Source organism: Nylanderia fulva, unplaced genomic scaffold (genome assembly GCF_048542155.1).
Source record: "Nylanderia fulva isolate GAGA-0341 unplaced genomic scaffold, ASM4854215v1 Scaffold7, whole genome shotgun sequence".
Lineage (NCBI taxonomy): Eukaryota > Metazoa > Arthropoda > Insecta > Hymenoptera > Formicidae > Nylanderia > Nylanderia fulva.
Window position 1 is genome coordinate 678856 of NW_028190807.1, and position 26008 is coordinate 704863.

Here is a 26008-nt window from a genome sequence, read left to right on the forward strand (position 1 = left end):
ATTCGCAGGTTTAAATTACGATTAGAAAATTCATCGATTACGTGTCAGATGATATATGGAATTAGAAACTCGTGACAGAGCGAAAGATGGATTTTGTGCAACTGTGATAAGAGTGATATATCGAGCGAATTAATTTATTCTCGTAATTTTCGCTCTCAAATTCATCTCCCACATTACGCAATAACATTATAAATTATAATAAGAGACGAATTTTTAAAACAAACTCGTGCCACTTTCAAGAGATACAATCTACGTTCACCGTTGCGCAAAACTGTTTTTGCTAGTTCCAACTTGACCTCGAACCTTTTTCGCTCTTCCCAATGACACATTCATTGAATCGATCGGATATTAATCAAGCGACGAATTGATTCGCCTATTGAATACATTCGTCGTTTTGTAAAAAAAAAGAAGACATGCCATTGGGTAAATATAATGAAGAGTGCAAGTATAAGAGAAGAGCTCGATTGGAGCGGTGAAAGTGTTACGTGTCGACCACATGTGCAAGACACGTCAATTATACATGGCCGATCGGTCGTTAATGAAACGCATAATTTCTTGCTTTCGCGCGATATACACTTATATCGGCGCGCAACATCTTTTATTAAAAAAGAAAAAATCGGGAAGGAGAGAAAATCCCTCCGAATGATTAATCGAATGTACAAAAAGAGTCGCGACAGGGTGTGTAAGACTAAAACTTATATATATCGACGTAACGTATATATATCTACACAAATATTTATATAATAATGTATAACTTAACGTTTTCTTTTCTCCTGACTGATTCACGTACAAACACGGACTATACGCTACTCTATAATTATGTTGATTAGCTGCTTCAGCAGGCTCAGGACTGGCGGGAGGACGATTGCTTCCGATTTGTCCGTCGCTGGCTTTTTTCGGGCAGTCCTCGGGCGTACGGTTTGCGTGCGTTTGTTGACAGATAGAAGATGCCGCGTGCGCTGTCAAATTTTTTTTTTAGTTCATAAACGCGCCCATAAATATTTTGTAAATTTACACACGACGACATATATTTTTCCACCACGGAATTTTCTCTTAAAATTATTTAGTCTGAAAATATCATGCTAATATCGTAGGACAATATGTTATTGAGAGAATTTTATAAAAGTTCCTCTGATTAATATATTTACCACAAAATAAAAAATATTAATATCTATTATGTACATAGGAAAATTAATCAAACATATTTTATTTATTATATTTTTTTATTTAATTTAATTTTATGTTAACATTATTTATATCTTATTGTGGTATATGTAAATATTTTTTATTGTAAAATGTATAAAAAAATATTAATTAGAGAGAAATTCTTCTAAAATTCTTCCAATACCATATTGTCTCAACATATGATTATCACATGATTTTCAGGGTAAATTAAAAAAAAAATTTCTTTGAGTAGTTATTTTTATTTTTTTTTTTTTTTGACGCGCGTGTACTTTCAGGAATATCGAAATTAATCGATCTGTCGCAGCGACGCAGCATGCAAGTCTCCTGGAGACGTAAACACGGATCTATACTACTTACGTATGAGGGGAATCCTCCCCCATCAGGATGTGATCCTCTCTCTTGGGATTGCACCACCCGATCAGGTAAGAGAACAGATTCGCGCACGGCGCCGCCCAGAATCCCTTTTTCGTCGTGATCGACTCTATGTAATACGGTGTCACCTTCGTGTGGTCGCACGAGAGGGTTTCTGCGAGAATGAAGAAGGGTCCATTCATATTATCGACATTTTTTCATGCGTGCGCGCGTATTTTTCTCTCGATTATATTACTTCATTCTTAAAAAATTCTTTATTTTTCTCATTTTTCGATCGCGATCAATTTATTTTATTTTTTTTTTTCGCTCGTTACTTACGGAGTATAGAAGAAGTGGCGCATCCGGGCTGACTCGAGCCACCGTTTACGTAAAAGTCCGCGTGGCCGGTTGGTCCCCATTGGCCCAGGATGCCCGCGGCTGTGTGGATCACGTCCACAAAATGGGCATCCGTCTCGTCTAAATCCATCGAGCGGTTGCCGTTCATGTAGAAAAATATCGTCGGATCGAGGCCTGCAAACAGACGCAATCGTGAATTAACGTCGATGCTGTATGTAAGTATAATGACGAATTTTACACGCTCTCTCTAGACGTAATCTATAAATGGAGATGGACGATTAAGATACCTTTATTATATATAATTTCACTCGTTACATCATTCTTCAGAATTATGGTTCTACTCTATAAAAATACTCTGTAACGCTTTGTCTCTACTCGCGGAAGGAATTTTCTCTTAGAATTTATCCTGAAAATCATTGTAATTGTGGGACAGTATATTATTCGAAGAATTTTATGAGTTTCTCTAATTAATATTTACCGCAATAAAAATATTTACATCTACCACAATAAGATATAAATAATATGACAAATAAAGAAAATAAAAAATATAATAAAATATGTTTGATTACATAATTTTACAATGTACGTATTAATATTTTTATTGCGGCAAATATTGTGTGTGATCGGAGAAATTCTTATAAAACTTCCAATACCATATATTATCCCATGATTACCATGATTTTCAGGGTAAACTCTAAGAGAAAATCCCGTTTATAAGTTACGTAAAAACTGTACAGCAAAAGAGAAAGAAAGAAGAGTTAAAGAGCTATAGAGCTACTTCTAGAGCGAAAAAGTTCTTACAGAATATACGATTTCGGGTGTAAAATAATTGTGAAAAAATGAATAATTGAACAAGAAATTCGTTGTTTTTCTCTCGCGTGAGGGAAAAGAGAAAAATCGCGTATCGAGTCTAGAGAATTATTGCGGGACGGCGATCGATATGCTGCATACGAGCAATTACCCGTAATTCTCCCTAGCTTGTCATTGGGCAAGTAATTTGCGATGAGTCCAGCGATATGCGCGCCCACGCTGTACCCGAGCACGTGGATGTTCTCCACCTTGGTGCCGCGCGGATGATCCCTCAGGTACTTGACCAGCTGCGCGACGCACTTGGAGCAGAAATCCGGGCCCCATGAGATCTGCGAGAGACAGGGCTCGCGTACCAACGAACCATAATCGACGATTATAATATTGTAATCGCCTCGCGTGAAATACGCTGAAATCGAATCGTGGCTGGTGTTTTTTGGCTATACTTTTATTTATTGAATTTTTATTTTTTATTTTTTCCTCTGAGATTTTTCATAGATTTTCTCTAATTTTATACAGGGTGTCCCGTACCCAGCGAATCATTAATTTATAGCAGATTCCTGATTTCATTTGGAGATGATTTTTCTTCACTGAAAATGTCGAGGAAGATCATCATTTTTTCATGTTCCTAATTTTTGCCATCAACTAAGTCTTAAATTAAAATTCTATATATTAAAGTAAACTTTAAAATCTCTAAAATTAACTGAAGAATGTGATTTTCTTAATATTGTATTTTCATAAGTCTTTATTTTCAATCGCTTGAAAATTATTGGTGCTTCGACGTTTTCGCTGAGAAAAAATCGTTTCCAAATGATGCTGGGAATTACTATAAATCAGTGATTCACTGAGTACGGGACACCCTGTATATGTCTATATATAGCTAAGCGATATCGTGTTATCATCGATATTGATGGATTTATTTTATATATTTGTTTCACCGTAAGTTACATCTACGAAAATAGAATTGAGATTTTTCAACTATTTTAATTATGTTTTTGAAAATATATTTTTTTAAATGCCTGATGTAATTTAAATACTGTCATTCATTAATTATATTTTACATAAAAATTATTTTTCTTGTAAATAATAAACAATATTTTTTTTTGCAAAAACTTGAGGATGGTCTAAAATTTGGAAAATTTAGGAGAATCTTACCATCTCGTAAATCTGTGCTGGGCGCTAAATTTCGTCCACCGCCGAAGCCGTGAATAATGATCTTCGTCGGGTTCTTCTTCTCGAATTTGGAATTCCGAAGAGAATTAAAATCTCGAACGTCTAATAAGTGCGGATTTTGTTGCGTTTCCCTGAAACGTACATATTTCGTATATGAATGCAACACATTTCGCCGTTGCAATTCACATCCGCTACGTAAATATAGACACGATAGTGAGAGCATCGGACGATACTATAGATGCCGGAGAAAGGTACGAGTTTGGAAAGGAGGTTACTTTCAGTACAGTAATGAAATGATCGTGATCTTGAAACCGAGAGTAAACGCTTCCTCGTTTGCGAGTTTGCTTTTCGAAACTTGGGAACGAAACCGAAAGTAAATTCAATATATCTTTAAACGCTAGAAAATCGAGAGTCGATTAAATCATCATCAATAATTTACTCGAGCGTAAGAATAAATTAATGACAAAATTTAGAACGCCCGATTTGCATTGAAACCTTAATTTTCGTCGGTTGAAGATTTACGTAACGGAAAGATTCGATGTTGAAAGAACGAAAGGTACCTGGTATACAAGTAGAATTCTATCTGCGAATGCGGACAGGTGTAAGGTGGCTTTGCACAGGACGTGCTGTTGAAGAGATCTTGAAGGGTCTTTTGGGTGTTTTGAGCCATCGCATTGTCTGAAAGAGTAATTTGGAGAGATCGGTCGATTTCATCTTCTTTTTCCTTTTTTTTTTTATCAATAAGCGAGTGACACCTTTAGTAATCGTCAGTCAGTCGATCAATCGTATAATCTGGATCACGTGTATCGCGCACTAGAAATTATCGGACCGTAGGACGAAACTGGGTGAAGGTCTGTGATCTTGTTAGTTTTCTACGCGGATGCTATAAATAAATTTTTATTAACAAACCAAAGGTGTTGTACGCTCGTTCTCTTTTTTCACTTTTTCGCCGATTTTTTATCGAGTCGAGTTTTTTTACGAGATAATTGATTGCGAGCCTCAGATTCTGCTGAATGCAATATTCTTTACGATTAATAGCACTTTATGATGTGATACTTCAACAAGGAAACTGGAATTTCTTTTATCCGAATTATTCAGTTAAGTATAATTTATCTCACTGTTGGAGTAAAAGTTACTCATTGAAAGTAAAAGTTATCGCGAATGCTACAGTTTCGGTCTCGAAGAAAGTTATATTACAAAAGCGGAATTCCTTTACATGTTTATTTTGATTTTTAAATACGCTGTTATGTAAGAAGTATTTTCTAATGTAAAGTGTGTGTTTGTATATACACAATCTTTAAATATATTAAATATGTATACAAATATATTATATTATATTAAATATATATATATATATGTATATATATATATATATATATATATATATATATATATTAAATAATCAAATAGCTAATAAATAATCAATAAGAATTAATACAAATGGAAGAGAATTAGAATTAAGAGGTGTAATAAAAAAGAACAAGAAGTATCAGAAATAAAATGTCAGACACAGGAGTTCAAATAAATAACTAATTAAGACTCGGCATACATTGAACCGGAACTGTCTGACAGTATTCTTGTTTGAAACAAAACTTTTCTCGATAGAAAGGACAGTAGAATCTTTCATCTTCAATTCAAAGAGACAGACGCGAGACGGTTTATTGTATTTTTAAAAAAGTGACAGACAGGATGACGTGTATTTTTAAAAAGTGACAGACAGGACGCTTTATTATATTTTAAAAACATTTTAATCATAAGAGAATTATAGATCACTCGCGTGTCCTTCCGCAGAGATCGATCACTCTGAAAATCGATACAGCGCGCAGCCACGAAATCGAGATTCGAGAAATCGAAAATGGCCGAATCGCGGCAACTAGTAAATATTAAAGAGTATTAAAAAAAAAATACTATGAATGATTAGAGAGTACTTACGGTACTGTAGCAGGGCGCCGTAGAGCACGTAGAGGAGAACGTGGTATCTCACGACACTGACCGCCATCTCCCGCGGTGATCCTGCGATTTGTGATATAACATCCAGGCACGGAAAAATCGCCGTATACGCGGACGCGAATCCCGCCGCCGCGTCGTGCGTGTACGTATTGCAAAATGCAACGTCACCGGAGGGATATATATCGCGTTGCGCGCGCGAGGGGAATTTAGAAAGTAAGGATAGAGGAATATAACTTGCGCGCGGCGCGACGCTTTTACGACTATTTCTTACGCCGCGCGCAGCGCTTCTCATCCTTCTCTCTTTTCCTCTCCTCTACCGCTTCTTGCATTTGTGCATCCCGCGCGCGCGATGCACAAACGCACGCACGGCAACGTGTGCGCGCACGCATGCACGCCGATTAAGTACGCACGCGAGCGTTTCGCGTCCGGATCGCGACCACGTGCTGCGTATGCATGCACGTGTATACATACCTATATACACACGCTTTTTGCCGGTCAAAATAGGTGATACAAAAGGCTTGTCACTGCTTTGTTTACACACGTGTGCCAAATTTGGAATTTGGTCAAGAATTTAATAAATGCATAGAATTTTTTCTCTTCAAATTTATGATAATTCTGGGACGGATGAAGATTGGAAGAATTTGATGAGTTTCTCTATGATTAAAATATTTATTGTAATATTTATTGTAAAAAAATGTTTGTAATAAAAAGCATAATAAAATCATAATAATATAATTTACTACAAGAAGATACAAGATAATATATGTTCGATTAATTATTTTAGTAAAATAAAATATATTTTATATCTTATTGTAGTAGATTTTAATATTTTTTTTTTGTGATAAATATTTTCATAATCAGAGAAATTTATAAAATTCTTCCAATATTTTGTCTCACGATTACTATGATTTTCAGAGTAAATTTTAAGAGAAAATTCCCTCTGTGTATTTATTAAATTATTTACCATTCAAAATTCAAAATTAGTAAATTTTACTATGTACATATTCATATTTTTTTATTGTAGTAAATATTTAATCAAATAAGAGAAAGTTCTCTTTATATGCGTATTACTAACAGAAAATAGACTACTATTAAATAAAAATAAAAAGTAAAACATTAAATAAATATTCAAAATTAAATGAATTTTTTAAACTATTTTGTTTTTTTTTTATAAAATTGTGCCTTGTTTTTTTAGTTTTTAATGGTACGTAATCAAGATTTTATTCTTTTTAAGTCCTTGATTATACACAATTATTCTTTACAATTAAAAAGATAAAATTATCTCTTAATTTTATTTTTGTATATAATGAGAGAGACGGAATAATAATGCAGTTATTTTATTTATATTTACGCGGACAAATTATGCAATCACTTGTTTTGATTGATTCGAATTTCTTTTTTCGAAAATGTAGAAGTAGAAAAGCACAATTTAAAAAAAGATAAGCATCAATTTTTTAAGGAACAAAAATTTTGTACATTTCACATCGTATTTTCATAAAAGTGCACTTTTGTCGGATATGTGATTTACATGGTTCAATGATTACGGACATATTAGGAAATCACCTTTTCGCGTGCGTAATAGATAGATTAATTTTGCAGGATATTATTAGAGAGTTAATTCTCACGTATAACGTGCATCGCGGAAATGCTCTCTGCATAACTACTAGATAGTACGTTACCGTAAACAAAGCATTACGCAACGACTAGAAATGAATCCGAAGCGTCTATTTAACGATTGTCGCACACAAATTGCTATTCTGTTTATATGGGGAAATTGAGAGGGATCTCTCGCAAGAGTACATATATTATCTCTTTCAACTACTCGCGAACTACTTGACCACTTTCGTTCATTCGCAATGTATATATATATGTACAATGTATATTTCCTCATATACATATATTTAGCCCAAAATAATTATATACAGAATGTCTGACATAAAGTCACACCGAAAATATGCAAGTAGATCTCGTTATTTGGAGACGATTTTTCCTCAGCAAAAATGTCGAGGGAGACGCCATCATTTATTGTATGTTCCCAATTTTTGCCATCATGTATCTTATTACAACTAAACGCATTAAATTAAAATTTTATTAAAGTAAACTCTACTTGAAATTAATTAGAGAATGTGGTTTTGTGAATATTTTATTTCCACAAGGTTTAGTTTGCGAAAAAACCTTTATTTTCAATCGCTTATAATTCGAAAATTATTGATGCCTCAATATTTTTGCTGAGAAAAAATTGTCTCCAAATAACAAGATCTACTTGTATATTTTTGGTGTGACATCTTATGTCAGACATCCTATATATGTATATAATTATGTGGGCTAAATGTACATGAGGAAACAGAAGGAAATATCGCGATTGTGTGCGCGTTTAATTCGTGAAATAAATGTTACGATGACGAGATATGCACGCAGGTGGATAGAGATGTAGGCAAAGATATACTATGCATATATATCTGTATGTAAAATATGATCTCCTCGCAACAAAGTCGAGAGAAGGTAATAACGGCAAATGCGAACGAGGGCATATGCCACATGCTTAAAGGCCGACCGCTTCGAGGCTAAGCAAGGATCGATAGTAATCAATGAGATTTGTAATCTATGATAAGAATGTGATTTTTTTATCCAAGATCCACGTATTCTTATTCTACAATTTTTCTTACGCAAACGATTATAGATCGATTGACTTCTAATCGATAATCGGAATCGACGCGATGCAAAACAGGTCGTGGATCTCTCGCAATAATCTTTGCATTTGATTATCTTTCGTAATTAATTAAGTAAACGCGCGCCTTCGTCTCGCTCCAAAGATCCAGGTGGAAGTTCGAGTTTTGAAAAGATTGGCTTACGATTTATTGTCTCAATTTTTTTTCTTTACCGCCAGAATCGTGCCTCTCGTTTTAATTACATGATACACTGAAAATTACAGTATTACATACATATTTTACATAATAATTAGCGTTGAATAATAATCAGTAACAAACCAGATTTTGCACCGGCGTGTGATAACAATAATTTCTAATAATGCGGACTATACAGTACATCAGTACAATAATAGAGCGAGCCCTGCTAATACAAACGATCAAAATAGATATATATATTTTTTTTGTCGCGTCTCTCGCTTCGGAAGATTATTAGAAAACATCTCCGGAATATATAATTTTATTTTTTCTCGTAAAGAGGCGAGACATTATTAATAACAATGGACAAAGTGAAGTTGCATAAACAACTGGCGGATATATATATCCGTCGTCTTCGTTCACTCGTGATTTTACAATGAGAAGGGAAAAAACAAAAACGCGCGGATCTGGTACAGCTTTTGTCTCTTTCTCTCTTTCTAAACATCCAAATTTATTCGCGCCGTTTCCGTAAACCTTGCTTGTCAAAATTGGATCGCGATTCGATCAAATTTCCGCTTCTTCATTTAGAGAAGGAATTTCTTCTTTTGCTAGATTTATTATTTCTTCTAGACAAAAAAATAAAGAAATTTCTTCTTTATCTAGAGAAGAAATTTTTTTCATCTACAGAAGAAATTTCTTCATCATTGAAAGAAGAAATTTCTTCTTCTGGATTTATTATTTCTTCTAGACAAAGAAATAAAGAAATTTCTTCTTTATCCAGAGGGGAAATTTCTTCTTCATCTAGAGAAGAAATTTTTTATCTATAGAAGACATTTCTTCTTCTAGATTTATTATTTCTTCTAGTCTAGATGAAGAAACGAAGACATTTCTTCTTTGTCTAAAGAAGAAATTTCTTCTTTATCTAAATCTTTTATTTCTTCTAGACAAAAAAGCAAAGATAGAATCTGGGAATCTCGATTAATTTATCAATCAACGTTTATGGAAATTGCGTCGGAAAATTCTGAATACACAAAAATCGCGAATCGCTAAATTCGCGTTTGCTCCAGCGTAGGAAGAGCAGATTCTTTTGATTCACGCACAATTCTCTAATCATATCGATAAATCTTAAATATATGTATATAACGTGTAGCTAACACTGTATTATTGTCCACTAAGCTTTAACGCACTGGTATTTCTCAGCCAGCGAGATATACCGAAAAAAAACAATACAACAATCGATACAACATATAGAAAACAGACTTATTTCGCGAGAATTAAATGTCTCGCGAAAGTAAAGTTTATAAAGTGAACGATTACAGATTGTACAATTACAAGTATAAAAGGCAACTGACATAAAACAATAATTCATATATATATAACGCAATCTCTTTCGGGTTAATTGTACTATCGCGCAATCGCGTATTTTTTTAACACAGAGCTATTTTACGAACAAACATATATTTCGCGTGACGCAAAACAGTCTTCTCGAATCCTCGCTCGGAGAATGAGAATATTGAGAATATAACTACGAGAGTTTCCCACAAACGGAAAATGGTAACAATGAGAAAGTTTACTAATCTACACTTGATTCGTAATATCAAGCCATCAAAAGCTTAGTATGTAACACTTATTGATTAATACTTTTTATTCTCGGCGTGAAATTCTCGCTTTGTCTCAAAATATCGAATAAACAAAGGAATAAGAGAAAATATTTATTATAAATTTCTTAATAAAACATATATGTATAAATATATGTTTAAATAAAGTAGATGTAAAAATTTGACTAACTATATATTTTTCATTATATATATTTTTAAAAAATAATGTATCACATTATCTCAATTACCATGACTCTATGTATGAATTTTTTCGAGAATTTCGCGTCGTTTTTACAATTTAATATAATATATATATATATATTTATATATATATATATCTCTGAAACTTTGTCTATTTATTGTACTTACAACATATTACTTTCATTCTTTCACGAACTTTCGTCGTTATTGTCGATATAGTAATTGATACACTTTTGTAAACACGTTCAATCGAGAAATACGTAAATTATTTTAATTTAATTACATGCCGCGCGGAGGATGTACAAATACGCGACGAACGCCGGGTATATGTATACAGCATTGTAAGTATTGCATAAGGTATATACATACACGTATAGGAGTATATTGTGTGTGTATATATAATATATATAGAAATATGTAAGTATTGTATATAGAGATGTGGTTCCATACCGTAAACTCTGTCGAATGCTTATTGTGTCCCTCTTCAGAATTATAAGTATAATGTATCTTCCCCTCTCGCTGAAAAAGTCACGAAGAACTACCCCAGCGTACGTCATTTTGACGTCTCATGACGTCATTTGACATCTTATGACGTCTCATGACATATGACATCATTTGACGTCTCATGACATTATTTAACGTCATTTGACATTTAATGACGTCAGTTTGCTACTTGGGACGTATTTTAAGTTAATTCAATAATGAAAGTTTCATAAATTACAATCGCTTGTTTCAAAGCTGTGAAATGGTAAAATATTGCGTATACAGTATTTTTGTTTGATTTTTTCGCGAAAAAAATATTTAAAAATTGCACAGGACTCTTCGGAGTGCGGAAACCTTATTAATCCCAACATTATTCTTACAATTCTGAATCGGAGAAAGATATGATATCAAATTTACGATATATCTATATCTTCGCATCTTTTTGCTCTGTTCCACGAATGTGTATTTTTGTATTGTCAAAGGAATAACTATATATGATCCTTTGTGAGTATATATATGCATATGATACGAGATTAATTCCTCGTCTTGTCCTCTCCCGTGTTTGTCACTTTTGTGGTACGCATAAAAAATCTGATGCGAGCTCTTTACAAAAATATAATATGGGGAAACAGGCGGCAAAATGTAAATACAATCTCGAATACTTTCGTTATATCTTTCGCATATTCTCTCGCAAAAATTGTTCTCTTTTGCCGAGCACTCGAAAAAGCGTTCGCGAACATGATTTCCGAATTTCTCTCTTTCACGCATGAACGAAAATATCAAGGGACATTCTCTGCAGTTGAGAGTTTTCTCTCACTTTCTGCTCCTCTAGCGCTATTGAAACTCGCAAAAAGCAAATACGAATCTGTAATCTTGGTTATAATATATATGTATATATAATATATGTGTATATATGTATTATGTATAAAGCTAAAATTTTCATAAAGCGATACAGGGTATGCCGAAAAAATGAAGCTTCGCTAATCCATCTCTGATATAAGCAACGATCGTTCATAATATATACGTTATATGTATATAGATAATGACGAATTTTTTTTCAATACATAAATGATGATTTGCTTCTACTACTGGCACACATTTCCCCCTTCCTCGTGTTTCATTTATTGTCGTAAATTATTACTGGAGCTATACGTATATATGTAAGTATTATTATCGGTATTATTGTTCGAACAGCATTAGAACTTATATCCTAAATTTCTCGTAATATATAATTATGCTTTATATAGATAATATCTCGAGTCCCAGAAAACAACTCTTTTTCTGGTTTCGCTGATTGAAGTCGTGAATAACATTAGGCCAGTCACTACTTCGATATATAATGATGAAATATATCTATATATATAGAGATCCTTAACGTAACGCGTTTTTATCCGTCTTATCAGAACGAGTCACGATTAGAGCGGAAATATCGAATTAAAAAAAATGCGAAAAACGAGAAAAATCGATTAAAAAATTAAAAATAAATATAATATTACAAACAATAAATTTAATTTTTATATTTTATATTTTTTTAATACTTCTCAAATTTTTATTGTTATATTTCACTGCAATCCCGCTTGGTCTCAGATTATTATGATAATTTTCGCGTGTATCTACTATACTTATTTGCCGAGGGAAAGCGGTGTTCCGCTCATTTCTCTCGTTTTTTTTTAATTTTGCCCTCAAGCAAATTGTCATTGTTTGATGTTTTATATCCGCTTTTTTTCCCAGCCTGACAACGAATCGTTTTTCCCTGGCGCAACTAGTGACGCAGATGGTACACAGCGCTTAGATGACAGTTATCACGTGTCTATCATTAATTTCAAGCGTGTCGCAAATGTGTTTCCGACTTTCTATCATCCCGCGGGCCCCTTTTAAAAACGTAGGTCGATGCACCGAGTTAAAACAAAATGTGCGTTGCGGCATCGTCGTGCACTTTTCGTGTCGTCATTAATGCGAGCCCGTTCTAATCGTGACCTGTCATTATATGTCCGTCCCGCATTGTCATCGATGTCACGAAGTGAGATTATTATCGTTGCGTGTGTGCGGGGGTGTTTGGTAATTCGCGACGAATATGTTCTCCCTCTTCCTTTTGTCTTTAAACGGCCTCCCTTTCTGGCTGAGACTTGGTTGAATTAAAAAAAAAAAATATTGTTCTTTTTTAAATTAGAAATTAAATTGATTCTGATAATTTTCGGAGTTTCTATTAACTTTAAAAAGCACGAGTTTAAATGCTTGTAAAATAACGGAATTTATTACTTATTAATAATTTGTATGATTTTTTATTAATTATTTTTGTATAAATTATTTTTTATTATATATATATATATATATATATATATATAATATATTATATATTTTTAAAATAATTTTATCAAACTTAGAAATACAAAGTAAGATTGTATTTGAAAATTCTAAAGAGCTTGCCGCAAATTATATTCTCGAAAAATAACTTATCAAATTTGTTTCTTTTTGCCTTCCATGGCTGAGAGAACCAATTGGCAGCTCAATATTTATTTTAATTTTTAACGTTACGGCAAAGTAAATTTATGATCTATATCTTGACAAGTCCGTTCGTCGAGCGAATTTCTAGACACCCCAATTCGCAAATATCGACGTAATGAAGTCACGTGTGACTAAATAAATAATTAAACTTTAAATCTGGTGCTCTGTTTTAACATGTGCATCAGGCTTTAGTTTAAGTATTATTGTCGTATATAGTGAAACGCCCGATAATCAATACTTCGAAGCGCATTTTTATGCCCTAATGTTGCGTAATGTAATAAATTGTAATTCTTTCTCTCTTTCTCTCTCACTCTCTCTTTTTCTCTCCTTTCTAATCAAGCATTCTTAAATATATATCATCCTTAAATATATCAATCATCCACGCGCATTGCTGTCATTAATGTATACAATATACATCTATGACATGTGTGATTTATATATATATTATAATTATATATATAATAATTATATATATGTATAAATCAGTGTATATAGTTACATTTACATTAACGTACAACATAATAACGTATAATATATATAATGTATAACGCGCACGACATATCTATATGTCTAATCTTATTTGCTGACGAGAGAACGCGAGACAATACTTGCCGATATCACAAGTGTCGACACATCTCATCATATCGGTAGGTATTTTTAAAAAGGCGAATCTCGCGTAAAATTGACTAATTTTGTGGATTCTCTCCTTGGAAGGAAAGAACGGAAAAATCTAGGCTACTCAATTTGTATAGGCTCACATGACATACACACGCGCACGTGGCGTTCAACATACTTGTACTACGATGTCCTTATACTTATTAACGTAAACGCACATCAGATTAGATTCAGCACTATAGGCGATCGAATCGGTTAATTGCGCCTTTGTTCAATTTTCGTTACCTATAAAAATTATTTCTATGCTCATTTGCAATTGGAGAGTGTTTTTTGTTCAATAGCAGATGTGTAAATGTTCCTGCTGGAGAACTGAAAGAACTTTTTCCCTCTACAAATTTTCACGATTAAAAATATATAAAAATTTAATATCCTTTTTTAACGCTAATTTTAACGCTAATTATCCGAGTCCAAAGTTTATGCGTTGAAAGCAAAGTTCGTCTAAAATTAATTGACAATAAGGCTTCATGTTAAGGGTCTTTTCTCTCTTATCCGATTACAATACAAGGGATATAGGCCGGTATTCATAGTCCAATCTTATATTTCAGATCGTCTTAAGTCCAAGCTCTTCGAGCAGACTTAAGTTGATCTTAAATGTAAGATCGAACTATGAATATACCAGCCTCGTTTCTCCATATCCTTTCGTCCTTATATTTTTGTCGAAAGAAATCATAATAATTTTGGTTTTCTCTAAAAGAGCGGATTATTGTCGCGTGCGTCGAATATCGAATATTCTGCGTATCCAAAAAAATGGAACAGTCGAAATTAGCCGTTTCGAGAGACCTAATTATTTTGCCATCATTCACTCGGCGCGATCTGCGCCGTATGTTTTTCATTCTGCTTCCTTGTATGCGTCCCGTTTTTAACCTTTGATCACGCATATGCATGATCATGAAGAACATACATATATATATTTATATAGAGTGAAAGATGTATATGTGTGTGTGTGTGTGTGTGTGTGTGTGTGTGTGTGTGTGTGTGTATGTGTATGTGTATGCATAATATATGAAATACATCTAGACAATGTTTATAATATATATATATCTTTTTTTGTTCTAAATATCTCAATCTTATTTTGATCTTTGTATATTTCATTTTCATCGATTTGTCTACTTAATAGCTTATCGGTACTTTCTTATGTTACTTTCATTTCGTTATCACTGTCTTACGAATACTTTCAATACGTTTCAAGTTATAGGCTGCTATATACTTTCAGAGATATTGTCTCGGATAGTGAGAAAACTCGCGCCAGATATCAAATCAATTTTGGAATTTCGATTTGCGCAATCGTCGCGAACTCAATCAACAATTTTACGTTCGTCCCGATCTCTGCTATATCTCTCGCACTTTGCTTCTGGCGAATATTAATGAAAAATTAAGTAATAGTTCCACTTTCCCCTTTGCGGTTTTTCGATGCTTCTTTTGCCCATCAACTCTTCGCACACGCAATATCCATATAACATAAATATTCTGAATTTTTCTAGATATTTCTTGGATAATTCAATATCTCATTCAGGATCTCACAAACTTAATTATTCTCGTAAACACTTTTTAGTCTCATCTAATTTGTGTCATATGTCAACATATATCTTCGAGAGTTAAGGAGTATCCGGAAAATTGGATACTGCAACTCTCGAATATGCAAAATAAATATATATAATATATATATATTTAAAACATAATTTCTCCGAATATTTATGCTATACGGATAAAATTCCATTTGTTATTCCAAATTTAATTATATATTCGATACATCCAAGTGTGCGTAAAGATGTCGCGCGTATAATTTTATAATTTCGACAAACGATTTATGTCGTTTGAATATATTGATTTATTATATCGAGTTGTAAACTTTTCCCCTTCTTTATTGCTATGTTTCTTCGCGTGAGTAACTTAATAATAATCGTAAAAGTCACAAGAAAAACCCGGAGGGAGAGAAGAAGAAATATCTAAAAGTTTCAGCGATTGAGCCATGTTTGCGCTCATCGAGATCTCTCTCGCGATTGCTATATTTTTTCTTCCTTCAAACCTAGCCATTAATTATTGTCCACGGAGAATATTATTGTCTAAGGTGGTTTGAATTATTATTGTCAGTTCGGGACGATATCTCGATCTCGTCACTAATATATATTGTATAAGCAGCATCTCCACTATTAATATTTTTTTCTCTTATAAAAAAGACATTCGCAAATACTTCGCGGATATCGGGTATCCTAATTAAACATTCTGCAATTTTTTTATGACTTAAAGAATCTTCTTTAGACTGTCGATGTCCTATAAATTAGGGTAACATTCTTTTTCATCTAATGTATCTCACGAAAGAATTAATATGTACTCGTCGTGTTTTGTGAATTATCGCATCTCTTTCGAAAAATATTAAACGCGATTAATTATTAATTATATAAGATGTATTTTTAAAATTTCGACGTCGTTTCTCGTTTACTTTGATTTGAAAATAATATGCACAAAGGCCGGTGAAGAAAATTGCGAATCTAAAATCCTTCCTCCTAGCAAAAACTAGAGAAAAACATTTTCCTCGTTTATCGCAAAACGTTTTGTAAAGAATATATGTATCTCCGATAAAGTTTATATAAATAACAATCGTTCGATTATTCATCTACTGTCGATGAATCTCGTTAATTTTCAACGACGTAGCCGAGATAAAATCCCTTTTGTGTCATTTCTTGGGTTATCATTCACGTAGCCATTCATAGCCATTCTCTGCACTCTTAGATATTACACTTAATAGAAGAGAAAAAAATCGCGGATATCTTTTTACCGAGAGTCTTCAACGTCAAACTTAAAAATGTGCATTTTAACATTTAACTATCTGCACTTTGCGATTCGTAAAGAATCACTAAATCATTAAAACTTTATTTATATATATTACGTTCCTCAGACACGCTGCGAGTTTCGTTAAACAATTTAATAATTAATATCAAACGGTAGTTGTAATTAAAATTAAATTGCATTTAATACGTCTATAGTATCTCGCACTCCCTTCAAATTATCATCAGAATTATTAGGAGAGAAAATCAAACGAGACGTTTACCTGATTTCCCTCAAAACGAGGAGACGATCTTTCTCCCTCGGAAACAAAAGCGTCCCAAGTAGCAAACTGACGTCATTAAATGTTCAAATGACGTATGTTTGCTACTTGGGACGAATCTGATTAGGGACGAATCTTACAATTAGACTTTCGCGAGTTCCGGTTTAATGGCGAACGCGGCTTGTCCGAGGAACCGGCGGATTTGACGGCTAATGATAAGAAGTGACTTACAACCTCTTGGGAAAACGCAGTCTACTCTTCTCGTATCCGATCTCTCTATCCGGAGGCTGACCATTCTCAATTCCACTGCTGATTGTGCACGACGTCGTGCGCATAGTCGTCCGTCGCCGGGGGTTGCACGAATGACGCGCTGACGTCACTGGCGAACGGATTCGTCGAATGGAACGGATTGTTGCTGTTGGTCTCGTCCGTCGAACCGTAGCTTATCACGGGGGCTTTATTGTCCTGTTGCGCGTACAAGTAATTATCAGGCGCCGGCTGCTCGTAAGTGTTCCAGTCGTCGGTGACTCCGTCGTGGGACGGTTGTTTCTGCAAAAATAATATTGTTGCGTGCTTTCTTCATCAAGAATTACTGATATTCAATTCGGAGTGATTTCATGCAATGATTTATCTTTTTTATAAAATTTTGAATTTTTTTTTCAAATATAAGTTTTCAAGTTTTGAAATATTCTAAATATAATATATCATTTTAAAAAATTGCCATGATTTAAAAAGTCAATGAGCGAAATTAAATTGTGATCAAGCGATGTGCAAGTTAAGCTTCTTCTATAAGGAAGCTTAATTGGAAAATCATCCTAATTAGCGAAATAATATGGTGAGGATGCTAATGTGCAAATTTTTATTTGCACAATTTTTTGAAATGTTTTTAATCTTTTATGTTAAATTAAGCAATAATTAATTTAAGAAATGGAGAATACTACAGATAGCAGCATTACTAAAAACTTCAGGGTTGCGGGTAAGTTAATGATTTTTGTACACTAAGAATAAGTTAAGTTAAAGTTAATTGCTTATAAAATTAATTTAGTTAAATTAAAAGTTGCATGAACAAAAAATTAACTCAGTTAAAATTAAATTAACTGAATTAAATAAAGTAATTTTTATATAGAAATATATGTTTTTGGTAATTACAATTGATGACAAATATATATAAAAATTAATAATACTTTATTTAAAAAATAATTTGTTTATAACTTATAAAAAAATACTAATAATATTCAGAGATGAAAGAAATTTAACTTAGGAAAAAAGTTAATAAGTTTAAGGTAAAAAATAACTAGTTAAAGTTAAAAATTAATACATTTTAAATTAACTAAGCTAAATTAAAAGTTATTAACTTTTTAACTCTTTTTTTTAACTTTTAACTAATTAACTAATTATTATATATCCAACCCTGCTAAAAACAAATGTCACCTGACAATAAGAACTAAAGGATTAAAAAAATTTTTTAAGTATTAGACCATGTATTGACATGGTTTGGAAACATGTATGAAAAGTGTAATGAGGAAATAATTGTCGAAGCACTTACTATAAATTCAGATTGCATAGTTTTCGGCGGAGGTGGCACGGGCGGCTTCGTTTGTCCGAACTCGTCCATGGCATTCCAGGACTTCTGTTCCTCTAGAGTCGGATCGGCCCAGGGTTGCAATTCGCCGGAGCAGAAAATCCCGTAAAACGTCACTCCGAACATGTGAACGCACGCCGCAATGATGAAAACGTTTCGCCAACTGTGCGGATCCTGCGCAGAATTTTTTTTCCCTTTTGTAATCGATCGTTACATATATTAGACCGATAATTACGGTCATAAAATTTTCTAATTTTGTATTTAAGCTACTCCTTCATTTCCGATATTTCAATTTGTGTCATTCAACCACAATATTTTCTTCATTTTTAATTCACCTCTTGACACACATTTTTTGATACACTAATGAATAAATTTAGAAAATAAATAAATAATTAATAATAAATAAATAAATAAATCATAATAATAATATAATTATTAAAATAAATAATAAAATGAATTACCTTCTTCTCCGTGATGTTGTCCACGAAGAAAGGGACCAGAAGACCAGCGATGGTACCGATCCCGTTGGACATGCCCATCAGGATGCTGGCGTATCTGGGCGCGATGTCCAGATGATTGACGTTGAAACCGGAAATGGCGAAACCGCTGCACGCGACGCCGATCGCGAGGGCGACCGTAGCCGCGGTTCCATTCTTGGACGTCGTCGCATGTGCCACCACCAGGAAGAAGAGCGCCTCCATGCCGAAACCACCGCAATTGAAGAGCTTTCTGACATTCGTTGTCGTCATGATGCCGCGTTTGCGGAGATGATCCGCCAGCAGCCCGCCGCACGGTACGATCATCGTCATCAATAAATGCGGAAGCGACCCGATGACTCCAGTCTGTCGAACGAAGCAATTCAAAAATTATTACAAAATTATTATACACATATATATAAAAAAATCAAGCATTTTCCTTGTGAATAAACACTGGAATTTATTGACATATTTAACATAAAAAAAATTTAATTTTAATTTCAAAAAATTAAGAAAGAATAAAAAATGAGAAAAAAAATGTTATGTCCCCTCTAGAAAAAATTCTGCGGACGATTATACATATATGTGTTATTGACCTCGACGAGCGGCATGCCGAAGGACTCGTGCATGAAGCGCGGTTGAAAGAGCACCAGCAGATAGAAGTTCCACGATCTGCAGAAATTGGCGACGATGATGGCGTACACGGGCATGGAGGTGAGAAACTTCCGCCAAGGCGTCGTCGACAGGGTGGGCACCGGTATCTGCATCTGTCCTTGGCCGAGCGAGTCCTCGATGTAGCGTAACTCGCGGGCGGAGATGCACGGGTGTTTCGCCGGCTTCTCGAACGCCAGCCACAGCCAGAAACAGTACCAAACCAGGCCGCAGATGCCTGCAATTCGATCAAAAAAATATCTCAAATTTCGTGGATTTTCACCAACTGCCGTCGTCGACGTCGACGTGGATTGAAAGGATGCGGGGGATGTTTCCTTAACATCAGTGTGTGTTTGCTGTTACTGAATAAAATTATGTAGATGATCATCTAGATGAAATTTTCACGTTATCTTATCTTTACATAGATAATAAAAATATATAAAAATATAAGCGCGCTTTTAAAAATAATATATTATTAATAATTTAGAAGCACGGGCGTCCGCAGGAATTTTCTCCAGGAAGGGGCATAATTAAATTTTTTTGTTTCCTATTATATTATTTTTTCATAATTTTTTAAATTCAATTTTTTAATTATTTTTGTATTTTAATATTTTATTATTTTATTTTAATATTGTTATCCCTAACAGCACACGTATCCCGAAGACGTTCAGAGAACATCCTGAGGATGTTCGAATGCTCTCTGGATATCCTTTTAATATCCTCTGAATATCTTTCGGATATATATTGTGCTATGCTATTAGAGATATTAAATAAAATTGCAGATAAATTCCAGTGTTTATTCACAAGGAAAGTAAATGCTTAATTTTTTTACTGAATCTTAGAAGGTGGCAAATGTCCCCTTTTGCCTTCCTCTGCGGACGCCCATGTTTGGAAGTTGATGAATCGCTATATAATTTTATATTTTATCTAGATGTATTTAAAATCTAAGATGAATTTACATATTTTCATCTCATTTTTATCTATATAAATAATTTAAAAATCATCTAAGCACAACACTGCTTACCGTAGAAGTAAAACGACGCCGTCCAGCCGAACCAGGCACTCAAGTAGCCGGAAAGTGGCATTCCTATCACCATCGCGGCGTAAGATCCGCAAAATGCTAACGTGGCCAGACGTGATCTTTCCAAAGGCGGCGCCCAGTATTTCCAAATTCCGTGACACGCCGGATATGTGACACCCTGAGCGACAACTTCCGCTTATTACTCGACTTCGACTGACTAACGGATTGCGATTCAATTCAAAGATTTACAGTATAATTTGTCATCTGTTTTCATTATAATGATTTCAATGTTTTTAATTGTAATTTTATTTATTTTTTAATTTATTAATTATTTTCTTAATTAAATTATTCATTATATTATCCCTCTTCTTATTTTAAAAAAGACAAGCATCCGATAAATTATTTTAAATTGATTCGATCGATATTGGAGTTACATTGTCTGCAGATTGTAAAATTGACTTGTAAAAAAAATGCGCGAAAGAATATCTTTGCACATTAAAATAAATAAATTGCATATAAGTATCTTTTACAGAGCATATTCTTATCCTCGAAGTAAACTTTTTCAGACACTCACCTCGACCAGTCCCTTCATCACTTGCACCATCATGTCAACGATAGGGTCCACCTTCAACGCGCCGGGTACCAGCAGATTCAAGAAGGAAGATGTCGCGATGGCGGCGCCGAATATCCTGTTCGCGGGATACAACGACGCGAGGAAGCCGCCGGGCACCTGGGTCACCAGGTAACCCCAGAAGAAGGACGAATCGAGAGCACTTTCCATGCCGATCGTCCAATTGAATTTGATAGTGTTGTTCTCGCCCTCCGTGCTGTTTTTCATCACCAACTTGGCCATCCCCATGTTACATCTCATGCCGAACGAAATGATGAATCCTGAAATTCGCCATCAGGATAGAGTGAGACACATTGTTTCCAAAATTTTTCTTTAGAAAAATATTAAAATAATAACAATAGAAAATAAATATAAAAATAAATAAAAATGTAAATATAAATAAAAATAATAAAATATAAATAAAATAATAAAATATAAATAACATAATAAAATAGAAATAAAATAATAAAATATAAAGAATAATAAAATAGAAAAATAATCTCTATAGAAAGATATAAAAAAATAAAAAGCATTGCAGAAAACTCACTATATATTTTTAAAAATTCTTAGTTTATCGTGAAAAGAGACTGGATTTTCTAGGTAATTTAATTAATGACGGATTTATTCGTTGTTTCTTACCCACGCAAGCCAGCGACGCGATAGTGTACCTTTTGGAAAGGCACGGACATTCCGGCATGCAATATGTATCAATATGACGTAACGGTGGCCTTTCCGGTTCCGGAAGCGACTCGAACGAGGCATGCCTGCTGTATCCTCTCTCATCCTCGAACCCTCTATTGTCCTTGCTACCCTCGCGCGAGCCTGCGAACTCCTCGTAACCTTGATCCTTCTTCCTTCTAAGTCTGTAGAGGAGAATCGAAATTTTTAAAAAATTGTCTTGCTGAGTTAGATTTTTAACAATTTTTTAACTTTTGCCGCTTTCGAAACAATCCGTTTTTGATTAAATTTAATATTGCATTCACGGCGTGATATAAAAAAACTGAATATTACTTGAAAGAATATTATATATAAATTAAAAATAATTGTCTAGAGTAATTTTGCACAAGACAAAATTTTTATATATGTATATTAAAGTTCTATACTGAAAAAAATGATTAAATTAATGCATATTTATTTCAATACTCTACCTAATAAATCATTTATTGGAAACAAATAAATTTCTTATATCAAATAAATATTTTTTATATCAAATCAATATTAGTTTCAAATAAATGCTTTATTAAGCAGTTTTAAAATAGATATTTATTCAAATTTAATGAATTTTTGTGCAGTGTATAGATATAAATAGTATGTGTATAAATATTACTCGGATAATTTTAGCGACGCTTTATTCTTGATGGAGTCGAAGGCTACGAGACCCGCCGCTGCGAATCCGGACATTTTCCAATTATTGGGGTTGCTCTGGGATTTCGTAGGATCGCGATGTTAATCGGCAGCCCCTGTGAAACATTCATTAAAAAAAATGGTTTCTATATTGTGTGTACACAATTTTATCAAAAAATTCAATAATATGCACCTCTCTAACTCAACAAACGAAACATGTTAAATAGTAATTCAAGTAAAGCGGAACATCGTTCGAATATTCACAATCGCACTTTCAAGAGAGATCTCCCAAAATTATATCGAGATTGAACATTTTATAAACATATAATTTGAGAGAGAGAAAAAGAGGCCATTTCCAATATTAGCATCAGAAATAGCTTTCGCTGGCTTCGTTTCGCTATCTCGATCACCCGCGGCTCCTTTCGGAAGAAAGTCTGCTCTATACCTATATATAGCGTCTCTATAGAACGGCATACGACGAAGGGGAGACTCTCGGCTAGGACTGTTTATTTGGAGTGGCAGTCTCTCCACCCCTAATCCCCGAACTCTCGAGGGAGCATCTTCGGAGGGCGGAAAACTGTGAGAAGAAACGTTTCGCCGGCTGTACACCGGGCTCATATTTTTCACTTAGAGAAATCGTGTATATCTCGTCGCTTTAAATTGTAAAATCTTAACAGGATTTATATCCTTAAATCAAGGCATCCCGATGCGTCCAAACAAGGTAGTGTAATAAATGAGTCGCGAATTTTCAGCGATTTTCTGGAAATAATCTAGGATAATCTAGGATGAGACTGCGAGTTTCCAACAACATAAACGCTAAAAATAGCCCTCGCACACTTTAATATTTTCTCTCTAATGAAATTATTTCATTTGCAATGCAGTTGCGTGTATTTTTTCTTTTTTTATTTTTTTTTTTTTACATCTTTGATATATATTTTTTCCTCGCAATTTGCATTCAAAAAGAGGCTTTTCTTTGCACCCCATCATCGCGATAGTCTTGTCATCGTCGTCGCCGTCGTCGACGGAGCCTGCAAAAATCGTTACGAGGGTGCTGCGCCGGGATCGTAAAGAGGCGCATCGGAAGGACAATGGCTCTCTGGATATTAAAACGGCACGTGACAGACAATAGGCGACAAAATGCACAGTGCGTGTTAACGAATCGGGGTGGAGATTGACGAGTATGGGACACGCTGACTCAACTTAATGGACGTTGAGCGATATTCTCTCTCACACTCCGAGTCACCGACTTCGTGTCATTTCCGGTTAAAAGTAGAAAATTTCGGGAGGAAAAATACAATTTCAATACAGACGTATAATTTAAAAAAAATAGAAGAGTTGTAATTTTTCTGATGATTCCCTAATAGCATACTATCCTGAAGACGTACAGAGAACATCCTGGGGATGTTCTCTGGATATCCTCTGAATATCTTTCGGATATGTTGTGCTATCAGGATTGTGTGAGACAGAGAGGATGGAATATATATTACTCTCTTCTCCTTGAACTTCTTTAAAATTGTGTACGTCATTCCCTGAATATGAAGAAGATAATGAAATATTCGGAATTGTGAGATAGAGATAAAGCTTATTTTCATGAATAGATGATAAATAGGGTTAATAGAAGGATCTACTGCGCGATATTCAGAGAGAGGATCCCAATTAAAACGGAAACTCGATTTGCAGCTAATCGGCGGAAGAATGGCGCAAACGAGGTTGACTGAAATGTCTCGCAGCCTCGGGCAACCTCTGGATAATTCATAGTCGAAATTCAGGAAACTTTTAATGTACTCATTCACTCGCGCGATGATTTTTCACGACATATCCGAAAATTCACACTCGACCAGCACTGAAAAATGTTCCGTTCTCAATGTTCAGATCATTTCAAATGTTCAGATTCTCTCTCTTCCACATTTCTCACATCACGAAAAGAGAGCATTCTCAGATACGAATCACTCTCGAAAATTGCATACGAGCAAAATTTCTACTAAAATTTCTTCGCGATCTGTCACGAGAATTTTGGAGCTAAAAACTTTTCACTTAAAATGAACGTGTCGAGAAAATTCCTTCCGATTATTCCATCGGCGAAGCAGATGCGAACACGAGATAAATAATTTTCTCGTCATTTCTATTCATCACAGAATCCTTCTCGAGGTTCCTGCTCTTCAAAAAAATGGACGACTAAACACCGGAATGAAAAAAGTGACTTTCAGAATTGAAATAAAAATGATCATCACTCCGCGTCGATTGATTATCACTCGTCGTCGAACCTTTTTCAAAATCATTCCCTCGCGTCTTTCATCAGCCGAAAGAGACGGAGGATCCAAATAACACTCGGCTGGATCTCTCATTTTGCTCGCGTGAGGGAAAATGGAGAATCGCCTCTCGAAAATGTATTTTTTCAAAGGATAATAATCGAAAGAACCGGACGAAAAACGCGACGACGAGTGGGAGAACTCGCGGGAACTCGCGGGGCACTCACCAATAATTCGTCCAGACGCGATTACGAGCGGATTGGGTGACGAGTAGCGCGGGGTACGCGACGGAGAACGTCGTCGACGTCGCCTGACGTCGTCGCCGTCGTCGTCGTCGTCGTCGTCGTCGCCACCGCCGCCTCCGTCGACGGTGGCGTCGGCGTCGGCGTCGGCGTCGGCGTCGCTGGCAACCCAAGTTGAGTTCCAACATCACCGCGTCAGCGCATCCCGGCGCGGATGCCCGCGATTGGAGCGTTGGGTTGCATCTATATCACCGGCCAATCACCAGCGTTCGCGACCCCCCTTGGATTGACCCCAGGCGGAGCTTCCCGGCTGCACCCCCGGGCTGAGAGTTTTGCAACAACAAAACGGCACACGGAAATAAGCGTGATCGTAACGGCGTTAAGGTATTAAAACGGGATAACGCGAGCGTGTTTAGCGGCCAGGTTACTTGTCAGGTTCCCAGTAAAATACCGTCAACCCCTCCTGAAAGACTTGATAATCGAGCGGGACCATTAGAGGGTTGGATTTGGTTTCTAATTTGCGAAGGGGGATGAGAGGACGGAGTGTCATATTTGTTTGAAAGCCTCGAGACGTGCCTGTAATCGTATAAGATGAGGGTGTCGTCGGGAGATTATATCTATAACGTTAATATCTAAAATACCGAAACTTTATTTTGATA

At 34.8% G+C, this 26008-nt stretch overlaps 2 protein-coding genes across 2 annotated transcripts; both read right to left on the reverse strand.

The window, feature by feature from the left end:
* Positions 1-551: 551 nt before the first annotated feature.
* Positions 552-6081, reverse strand: LOC114945105 (pancreatic lipase-related protein 2). The gene is made up of 7 exons (XM_029321195.2): positions 5806-6081; positions 4434-4551; positions 3856-4004; positions 2855-3109; positions 1876-2067; positions 1543-1711; positions 552-959 (listed from the first exon to the last, which is right to left on the reverse strand). The coding sequence occupies exons 1-7, from the start codon at positions 5870-5872 to the stop codon at positions 845-847; spliced, it is 1065 nt and encodes a 354-aa protein (XP_029177028.1). The 5' UTR covers positions 5873-6081; the 3' UTR covers positions 552-844.
* Positions 6082-8655: 2574 nt separating this feature from the next.
* On the reverse strand, positions 8656-25476 carry VGlut (Vesicular glutamate transporter). Its single transcript, XM_029321198.2, has 9 exons — positions 25335-25476; positions 22842-22974; positions 22154-22377; positions 21479-21795; positions 20908-21082; positions 19829-20121; positions 19218-19598; positions 18721-18930; positions 8656-17723 (listed from the first exon to the last, which is right to left on the reverse strand). The coding sequence occupies exons 2-9, from the start codon at positions 22913-22915 to the stop codon at positions 17472-17474; spliced, it is 1926 nt and encodes a 641-aa protein (XP_029177031.1). The 5' UTR covers positions 22916-22974; positions 25335-25476; the 3' UTR covers positions 8656-17471.
* Between the last annotated feature and the right edge of the window lie 532 nt (positions 25477-26008).

Coding starts and splice junctions, on each gene's coding strand:
- LOC114945105 (XM_029321195.2), bottom strand. CDS start 5,872: ATGGCGGTCAGTGTCGTGAGATACCACGTTCTCCTCTACGTGCTCTAC. Junction 3,110..3,855: donor CAGCACAGATTTACGAGATG/GTAAGATTCTCC, acceptor ATTCGATTTCAG/CGTATTTCACGCGAGGCGAT. Junction 2,068..2,854: donor CAAGCTAGGGAGAATTACGG/GTAATTGCTCGT, acceptor GTCTGTTTGCAG/GCCTCGATCCGACGATATTT.
- VGlut (XM_029321198.2), bottom strand. CDS start 22,915: ATGTCCGGATTCGCAGCGGCGGGTCTCGTAGCCTTCGACTCCATCAAG. Junction 22,378..22,841: donor GCGTCGCTAAAATTATCCGA/GTAATATTTATA, acceptor TCTCCTCTACAG/ACTTAGAAGGAAGAAGGATC. Junction 21,796..22,153: donor CGCGTCGCTGGCTTGCGTGG/GTAAGAAACAAC, acceptor GGCGAATTTCAG/GATTCATCATTTCGTTCGGC.